Source organism: Chenopodium album, chromosome 9, assembly GCF_948465745.1.
Source record: "Chenopodium album chromosome 9, dcCheAlbu1.1, whole genome shotgun sequence".
NCBI classification, from domain to species: domain Eukaryota; kingdom Viridiplantae; phylum Streptophyta; class Magnoliopsida; order Caryophyllales; family Amaranthaceae; genus Chenopodium; species Chenopodium album.
This window is the reverse complement of record NC_137842.1, coordinates 27,717,853-27,728,209: the sequence shown is the minus strand read 5'-3', so window position 1 is coordinate 27,728,209 and position 10,357 is coordinate 27,717,853. Positions and strand designations below refer to the sequence as shown.

Here is a 10,357-nt window from a genome sequence, read left to right as displayed (position 1 = left end):
ATTAGATAACCTAATTAACACATTATTAACCCTAAAATCATGAAAAATCAAGGTTTTAAGCCCTAATTTTCATACTTAAAAAAATCTGAAATTTTTGTCATTAAATTAACACATAGCAAAATTTAGAAATTTATAATCTTTTATAATTTATATGCATAATCAAATCACAATAACAACAATTTAAGAGCAAGATTTAATAAAGATAGAAACTTGAATTAAATTAACAAAAAAAAAAAAAAAAAAAAAAAAAAAAAAAAGATCGAAAGGAGAGAGAAGGGGATAATTGGTGGTCGTGCTGGTCTCCGGAGCAACAGACGGGTGCCGGTGGTGGCCTGTTGCCGGCAGCAGCAAGCAGCGATTTTTTTTTTTTTGGTTCGTGAGCAGCACAAGGAGAAGGGGAAAAGGGAATACGTGAGATTAGTGAGGGAAAATAAGGGTTTGTGGGTAGGATTCCTAGATCTAATAAAAATAGGATGCTTGGTAATTAATGGGTTAAACTTGTATAATAATTCATAATTAAAATATGGGTAGTGAAATAATTTTATAAACATCAAATTTATTTGCTTAAATCACATTAAAATAAATAATCAAAATTAAACATTCACATATATATGTCAAAATATAATTTTGAATTTCACAAAATTACAATTTAGTTCAGTAAATCAGAGCAGGCCCATAATCAGGTATACAAACTCAAATCAAAATTGGTACTGCATATTACATTTATACAAACTGCACCGAGGCCACCGACACATCCAAGTTGTTCCCAAATCCTTTCTTCGTGACAAATCAACTTTGCGTAAATAAATCTAAAAGCCTTCTTAAACAAAGATGTGGTAGGGTAATGTTGTAAACAAATAATAAAAATAAAAATAAAAATAAAAATAAAAATAAAAAATAAAAATAAAAATTATGGGGTAATCAAATAAAAGAGAATTAAAACATTTCAAAAACTACTAGGCAAAACGAGTTTCTATTCATTGACAATATACATGGTGATATCATGCCTCCAAACTGCCCTCGTCCGAATTTCTGACCTTCAAACTTGCAAGGATGTCATAGATGATTCTTGTTCACGATGGCCACCAACATCATCTGCGAGAATATAGCCATTTTGAACATTGGCAGTTTGACAAGTAGTGTGAATCCGTCTGCAGTCTATTATCTTTATCGTCTATATGAATTCGCGAATATAGACAGCACAATTCTCTACCGATAAAAAGATCATCTGCATAGCTCAATGCAACATAAAAAATAAACATACTTCCTGAGACTAAAATCAGTAAGCTAGCAGTAAGAAAATTACGATTATTCTTGCAGTTGTAAACAATTCACGATCGCCGACACAGATCTCTCAAACTTCCTAGCAAGTTCGAACGTTGATGCAATAAAGCCAACCTGCACGACTGACCAGCTATCAGGTCATAAGTGGATCGCTTTTTCCATGGGATTAACCCGAAATCATCATGAAAATCGTCCATTCCATCTACAAAGAGCTGCCAAATAAGGGAACCAGCACCAGACCCATTCTTTTTTGCAGACTTGTATATGATATCAAAAACAAGTTTGAACAACCTATCTCGGTGTGAAGGATCAAAGTCCTTGTTTTGACTTGACAGCCCAAATTCAGTCAACATTACAGGCTTCTTAAGTTGTTTATCACCATCGTCAATGTGAGATGACACCCACTTCCTGACAAACTCCAATTTTTCTTCAAGATTATCCACTAACAGCCTAAGAAAGGAAATGGGATTAGTTTATTTCATTATAGATGTACCATTCAAAATGGATTGAATGTTGACAACAGGGATAGATTAAATATAGAGACATATAAAATATAACGCTAGATGCAACAGCAGAATGATACATTGATACTAGACTTTCTGCTTTAACTTGGATACTCAAGAAATATTGAAGATTCTTAAAGCAACTGCTGCTTGCTATATAACTTTCATGTAAAGTTAAAAGTTTGTTAGCAAGAGAAACTGCTCACCATTGATCAGGATACATGTGAACAGAAGCAAAATCAATAGTTGGTAAATCATTGTTGCGTATGAAATCAGTTCCAATAGTGGCTTCCCATTCTGAGGGGTTTAGAGATGACTTAGCACTCTTGGGACCATAAAATCCCTCAAGGCCTACGGTAACCAGATGCTTCTCATCAATTGCCTTTATAAATTCGGACATTTCCTTGATCCAATCCTGCCATAATCAAATTAATTTATTACGCCAAAAAAAAATGTTCAAAATAGTAACTTTGCTTAGATACAGCAAGAGTCTAAACCAACCAAATGTACTCACGGCACGTTTGATAAGCGGTCATAATAGTGGAAATGGTAATGGATTTGTATGTGCTTTTGCAAAGAAAACATGCATTCATTACTGTGTAAATGGAACTCTACCTCCAGCTCATCCATAAATTTTCATTACCACAGTATACCACTTTAAATGTTGATAAATGGCAATGAAAAATTGTGACAAAAAGAGGTATTTGTGGAGGGATTAACATTAACATAGGTATTGGCATGAAATTATCTTCACAAATTTGCTATTTAAAGAATTGTCATTACTAATTATTACTGACTACAAAACAAGTCGTAAAAGAACAATTCTAATCGGGAAAAACACTGATGTAAGGAGACTCCAGAACTCACTTGAAGAGTGTCACCTGTCGGATCAGACATGCAACGTGGTTCATTGATTAATTCCCAAGCAAAAATCACAGGATCATCGCGGTATTCAATCCCGTTAATGGTATTCTTTCTTGTAAGCACTGTCTGGAAAAGTTAAAAACAAAAAATGATTGCACAAAATGTCATATTAATCATCAATTGCTCATAAATGAATAAGATTGATGAAAGAAATCTACACAGAAAGTAAATCAGTAAGGTAGCATGCAGTGTCTTTTTTTTTAATAGATTGAATCAATCAAATACCAAACTGCATCAAAGTTCCGGTTTTTTTTCAATACAAAGCTCTCTAAAAAATTAACAAGAAAGATTTGGAGAAAGTTATATTGGAAACTGTCTACCCTTCACACAAACCTAAGAAGAAAAATAAAAATAAAAGCAATAACTAAAGTTATCCACAATGTGGTACTCCGTATTAATCTTCATAAAAAGAGCAATGAACACGCCAACGGACTGTACTAACTCTAAATCTAAGATATCATTAAGAATCTCCTCCAACCTAGACAAGCTGATTTACTTGACACAATCACAATGCATTCACATGATTACAACTTTTGCAAGACTTACAACAATCCTTAATTGCATGAGATTAGTTTATCTTTGTTTATCTATTGGCAGACATAAGTTTATCAATAAGTAGCTAGCTTTGTTGCATGAGATTATCATGGTTCACATTTGAAAACCTCTCTTATGTCAAATTATCACTATCAAACAATGCCTAGGATATTCAAGGATGTAAGTTTTTCAATAAGACATTTAGAATATCCAAAAGTTACAATGGCAATTAAAGTTTAACCATTAAATTCTGATATTGTCTCATGTGGTTTTGAGCAACATCAAAAAACTTTTAAGGCATCAAAACTGAGAATACATATTTTAAATAACAATCAACATCTCTAATGCCATTTGCTTTCAAGGAACATCTTTTAATCCTATTTATACAACGTTCATAGATGATTGATGGACGTCATTCATTTATATTAATTTAATTTTACTAGCATGTTTTACCTCTTTTTATCTCCTCTTAACCCCCTCTATAAAACTTTCCCAAATTTTGTTGTTATTTCCTCTTTTGGGGTTTCTATTTACACTGCCCCTGCGTTTTTTTTTTTTTTTTGCTCAGTATATTGTTTCTCGTTTTTCAGTCACTTTCAACATTTCACTTTTCTTTTCAGAATTTCTTTTTTTACATTATTTTTGTGGATGACTCCTCATGATGATTCATATTAGCCGCCACAAATCATTTTTGGATCAAGGCGTCGTTGTTGTTGATGTTTAGTCAACAGTAGCTAAGGAGGGTAAGATAGAAAAGAAAGCAATGGAAGCCATCAGTGACCAAGGAGGGCAAGATAGAGAGGAAAACAATGGAGTGTGTATGAAAATGAAGGAAATAGCGTGAAACAAGTGGTGTTTATGAAAAGGTTATTTTTTAAAAATGTAACCATTTTCGAACTAACCACCCGTTTAATTTTTGATTTTAAATTACCACCCATTAAATTAAAAAAATGCTCAGATTACCACCCACTTCAAAAATCCAGTGGATTTTGTGTCTGTAGGCCCCACTTAAACTTTAAGTCACATATCCTTCACCAAATTCTACCAAATTTTAAAGAGAAAAATGTGAATTGAAGTTAGGAAAGCTTTTTTAAAGAGAAAAATCGGGAAAAAAAATCAGTCAAAAGGGTTAAAATAAGCATTAGGTGGGGTCCACGGACACAAAATCCACTAGATTTTTGAAATGGGTGGTAATCTGAGCATTTATTTAATTTAAGGGGTTGTAATTTAAAATAAAAAATTAAACGTGTGATTAGTTCGAAAATGGTTAATAAATTTTCCTTATGAAAATGAAGGAAAATGTACTCGACCAAAAAACACAATATGGAAAATTGAAGGTGCAAAAAAAAAAAAAAATAAATAAATAAAAAATAAAACCCTAAGTATATGTTAAAGGAAGATCGTATTTCCTTCTAAAATGATGCAAAACTTTTCCACTCAGATTTTACTTCTTTCTCCCTAGACCTTGCAATTATTTACCGAACAAAGATGAACGATCCATTCTAAATTTCCAAGCCATGAAATCCCAATTACTATGAAGGCTAGTTTGTCTAGAAATGAATTCAAGCGAAAAATGTCCACAATAAGGGCATGCTTGGATTGGGGGTAATACATTAACGGGTAATAAAAGTCAAACTAAGCAAAATGAATGTGAAAATAGGGAAGATGGAGATAGTGATGGTGTGATTGTAAGAAAATTATGTAGTGATGGTATGGTGTGAGGTGAAAGAAAAAGAATCAATACCCTCATTTTGGGGGTAATAGTTACACTAGGGGGAGTGTGGGTAACTATTACCCTCATTATGAGAGTAATAATTTCTCCATCTCTCTCTTTTCCTCGTGGCACGACTACCTTATTTCATTTGTAAACACTATGTCTTCTACAACAACACCTCTAATTACTTTTGTTTTTTCATGTTTGACTTTTATTACCCCCTTAATGTATTACCCCCAATCCAAGTATGCCCTAAATCAAACCCAGCTGTAGGTTATAATGTATTTGGATTATCCTGATTTCACAATTTGCTTCTCCTCCTCAAAGAAGGTGCAAACAAATCAATACACTCATGATTATTCAATTTATTTAAAAAATTATACTTCCTCCGCTTCTATTTATTTGACGCGTTTGATTTAGGCACATATATTAAAGAGAGGAGAGAGGGTGAGAGAAAATGAAAAAGCAAGTGGGGTACCTTGTAAATGCAAGGTAAATAATTTACCTCAAAAGGAAACGTGTCAATTAAAAAAAAAACTTCCTAAAAAGGAATACGCGTCGACTTACAAGAAACGGGGGTAGTATTTGTCATAAAGCTTACCAGACTACAACCCCATGTTGCTTATCCCATTAAAATCAGCAAGCCATTAATGTAGTTTATATGTGAATATGTGATGACATAAAAGAAATTACTTTCTTATTATTCTAATTGATATCAGCTGAGGTGTACTTTTTTCTTATTATTCTCAATTGATATCACCTGAGGTGCCCACATCATTCCTTGACAGTCAACATGGACACGACACTATATGTTGGTATATAACTATTATAATTTTCAAAGGATATAGCCTTCCTCAAAGTTTAATACCCTCCCATACATCAATAAAGGGAATCAGAGATTCACGCATCAAGAATAGTTCCAAATCAAAGGTACTACAAGTAGATGGGAGCAGGGATTTATCCCCCAAGAATGCAGAATGCTGGGCCCAATTCATAGTTGTTCCCTGCTAGTAAATAGTTAAGGGGAACCATGGTTATTTTACTGATTCTACCCATATGAGTAAATTGTAAACTAAGTTGTTAGTAAATGATATGGAATAATTAATATAGGTTATAATATTATACATGCCTAAATCACTCTCAATCCCAATTTGGACTAGTGGTGATAAAAAATTTTGACCTAAAGATCTTGACTCAAAATTTGCATGTTGATGATACAATTTACCTCATGCAATGTGATTTGAGCCGTTACGTATACCTCCACTTCTAATAGGTAAAAAAATTTTATTTTATTGATGACAGGTAAAAAAACAAAAGTCAAGTTTGGCAAAAGCTCAATCTTGACATGTATATTAAAATTCTTGTCAACTTGAGTCAACCTTATTTTATGTTTAGTAAGAGTTGACATTGCTAATAAAAAAGATTACCATTTCAAAAACATGGTTAAGTGACAACCCACTTGCTAGCTTATATGAGCAGTGGCGGATCTAGGATTCCGAATTAGGGGTAGCACTAAACGCATAGTAGAAAAATTAAAGGGACGAATTAACCAATATACACCTATGAACATGAAACTCAAACTAAATTTAATTAAGATGGTAATAACACATCAATTTAAAGTTTTTGCATAATTGTGATTTTGCATAATTAAGATGGTGATACACATCAAGTTAAATTTCAACTATCTATACATTTTGCTATGAGTTATTATTTTGAATAAATATGCATGTACAACATAATAGCTATAAAAATATAAATTTCATATTACAATAAAATAAAATTAGTCAATTTATCAGATATTACTAATTTTCTTCACGGACGAATAATCTATATATATTTATATATATTTCATACTATTATTATTGTTGAACAAAACTTAATGGAAGTTATTTTTATGTAATGTATTTTAAAATGAATGTCAAGAAAGTAAAAAGTAATTTGGAAAAGAATCAAAATTTGCTGGAAGTCAATTTTATCTTATCTATTTAAATGTCAAGAAAGAGGAAAATTATTTGGGGTCGAAAAAAAAAAAGCATTCATTTAATTTTTTCTTCACAACCCTGGTAGACTGATGCCAAAAACTCTAACCAATTTCATTTGTCATACAACAGATCCACAGGCTACTAAAAAAAAAAAAAAAAAACCCAAAAGATAATACCTTGATATAATTCTTGAAATACGTCTGAATAGATGGATCGTAAAAGAAAGAATCGTTGGAAGAGCTAATCCCAATGCCCTCTTGCCAAGCCCACTTCACATACTGTGTTTTTCCACCATATGCTTTCAAATTGTTAACTAAACTTAAAATCAGTCTTACTCCACTTTTTCGTGCTTCGGCAATCACATAATCCAAAGCCTACAACAGAAATTAATTATCAAAAATCCAGTCAAGATTCACTAAACAGCAATTTTTTTAATATACAACGGTCTAATGATGCTTCAAAGTAATAGAAATATGGACACAATGATTTCCTTTTTTTTATCTATTGTTTACCATTGCTTTTCAACCCTCATAATTATAAAACGTCATAAAGATTACAAATCACATGATTAAGATTGATTCCCATTTGGTTCAACAGTAATAATTAACAAGCACATCTATGAATTAATGTTACAAACATCCTTAATTATGACAAACTTTACAAATTGAGATCATATAACCAAAATCTAGCACAATAAGAAAACATCAGAACAAGCTCATTCACAATAACAACAAGCCTTAATCCCAAAATGACTGTGACGGGTACACGAACATCAAAACTCGTAAATCAAGTTATATACCTGAAAAACTTGCTCATCAAACACACCAGGAGAAAGCTGGAGAGCATGATAGGTACCATCATTAAAAGCCCAAGTTCGACACACAGTTAGACCCATTTTAGATCCAGCTTGAAGCATTTCTTTCACTCTTGGCCTACTGAAGCCATCAACAGCATGGTCCATTAACCAATAAGAGTTCCAACCATTAACATAAAAGGGTTTTCCATCCAACATAAACTGATTCCCAACCCTTTCAACAAAACTATAATTTGGTTCCTCAATCACACTAATTCTAATGTTAAATTCACCAACAAATGACATGTAAATGAAAGCAACTAATGTCGCCATACCAACTATTGGATAAAACCATCCATTAGTTGCAAACATCTTTCCTGTAGAACAATATGATTTTGACTTGCTGGACATGCAAAATCTGGTAAGAAACCCCAATTAAAATAAAGAAATCAAAGAAATTGATGAGAGTAGTAATGATTTGGGTGATTGGATCTTTGTGAAAATCCAATTTGTGAAAAGCCAAGATCCCAAATTGCCTTTTAAAGCTCAAATTACAAATAAAATTGATCCAGAAAAATTGAGGGATTTGGGGAAGCTTTCTATTAAAAAATTGCAACAAATTTGCCGAAATTAGGTGAATTAATTATTGAAAAACGAGAAAGTAGTCAAAAGCAATTGGCTTTGAGGTGAGAGCAAGTAATCAAAATGGGGGTTGGAATTTGATCTAACACTTGACCAAATAAGGAAGACAATGTAATGTGTACCAAACGCCAGCTCGCTCTCACTCAAAGGGCAGGACAAAACCAAATCGAGATATGAAGGGAGACGTATGTGTGTCAGTGAAGGTGGGGGATGTTGGGACGTCGGTTTTCAACCTGGTCCGCAACTTTCATATATTTTAATGACGGAGTATAATGCTACGAAACTAGTGTGTGGTCCGGACTTTGCACCGGGTTACCAAAGCAAACAAAATAAAATTTACTAGAAAACTATGTACAAAAACCTAAACCAATATCATCATTATTGTTGAAAATCCCAAAACATCATCATCAAAATCGAGACAACATAACAAACAATATACCAACTAAAATACGAAAAGCGAAGCAAGAAAACCCACCAAAACCTTTTCAAACATATCCTCAAAAGTCCAAGGTGTCTCCACTTAAGCCTACCCTAAAACACCCTTTTCGACTCCCCCCTCACAAAATAAGTGCATCGTCTGCGATGCATACAAGCAAGGGAAATAATAGGGGAGGTAACAAAAAGGGGAAATAAACAACCTAAGGGGGACTAATGGCCACTAGGGCCGGCACCACCATCACTCGCATCCCCATCATAAGAGAAGCCCGATGGGGGACCATAGCGATCCCAACCACCGGTGTAACTGGGTGGCCACCCATAATGACTTTTGAAAAGATAAAGTTGGGATGCGATCAACTGGTCATATGGCTCGGGTTGAACGCAAAGCTCGGGGTGAGTGGGGTGAACATAGGGGCAGTTGGGATCACCCTTATAGTCACTCCCTCCCGAAACCCGTTAGGCATAATGATCGGACTCGTCGGGGAAATCGCGTCTAGGCTCATCGGGGTTTGAGACCCCTTGCCAATAAGGATACGTAGGGAGGTTATCACCACCCCAAGATGGCACGGGCCCTAGTTGGGCCGGCACATACGGGTAGTTAACCGGAGGAGTGACCTTCCCCCTACGTACACTAGCATCGTACAAGGCACTAGTTTGAAAAGCTAAGTTTTGGATTCCGGCATACATACCTTGCATGCTTAATTGCATGCGCTCCATTTGCTCTCGCATGGCCATCATCTCCCGAAGATAGGGATCTTGTTGGTAGTCATGTTGTTGTCGATAATGTCTTTTTCCTCGTCATTGTTAAAAGAATTGTTGTTGTTGTTGTTGTGCTTCTTCCTCTCCACCACCATTATCACCATCATCATCCTCCTCCATATCAACTACCATTTGCCCCCCATCCTTAGGGATAATCCAAACATTCTCACATCACCAATGAGGGCATGAAAATCAATCATAGAGTCCTCAAATGAAGATCTTTCACAATATACATCTCCCTCAAGCTTAAAAACTCCAAAGGAATCAACCTCATCCTCCTATGAACCACAATAAACAACCTTTCCTTCAACTAACTCAAAACCTAAGTCCTTAAAACCGTGCATGATAGGAGGTAGAGTCATTGTAAACTCATCTAAATCCCAATAAGCTTTCACGATGAACTCATCCAAAAATCTTTAAATTTTCATATGACTCTCACAAAACAAATGGGACATTACCTTAAAAGAGTCTATGTATTCATAGATTGAAGGCTCACAAACATACACTTGAGGCTCATCAAGATGGAAAAGAGGGTTAGGATTTTCAAATTCAACTCTCTTTTCATTCTCAACTCTTTCACCATTACTCATATGCTCATCAAAGGTATCCTCACACTCTCTTGGTTGCTCTAAAATATCATTATCATCCTCAACACACACATTAGATTTGAAATTTTCACACACTAGCATCAAAGATGACAATTAACTTTCCAACTCTTCTCTTCTTTTTAACTCTTCATTCAAAACACCCTCACGCTCTCTAATCTTCTCCATTTGGCTCCTTA

General features: G+C 34.2%; 1 protein-coding gene across 3 annotated transcripts; it reads right to left on the bottom strand.

Moving 5' to 3' along the window:
• Positions 1–606: 606 nt before the first annotated feature.
• Positions 607–8,607, bottom strand: LOC145558492 (mannan endo-1,4-beta-mannosidase 2-like). 3 transcript variants are annotated; one of them, XM_081619755.1, is made up of 6 exons: positions 7,741–8,607; positions 7,118–7,315; positions 2,655–2,777; positions 1,994–2,202; positions 1,307–1,734; positions 607–1,228 (listed from the first exon to the last, which is right to left on the bottom strand). In XM_081619755.1, the coding sequence occupies exons 1-5, from the start codon at positions 8,143–8,145 to the stop codon at positions 1,332–1,334; spliced, it is 1,338 nt and encodes a 445-aa protein (XP_081475881.1). In that variant the 5' UTR covers positions 8,146–8,607; the 3' UTR covers positions 607–1,228; positions 1,307–1,331. The 3 variants fall into 3 exon arrangements, with proteins under 3 accessions (XP_081475881.1, XP_081475883.1, XP_081475880.1); XM_081619757.1 differs by having other exon boundaries at positions 607–1,095; XM_081619754.1 differs by having other exon boundaries at positions 607–1,734; positions 7,741–8,606.
• Positions 8,608–10,357: the final 1,750 nt, after the last annotated feature.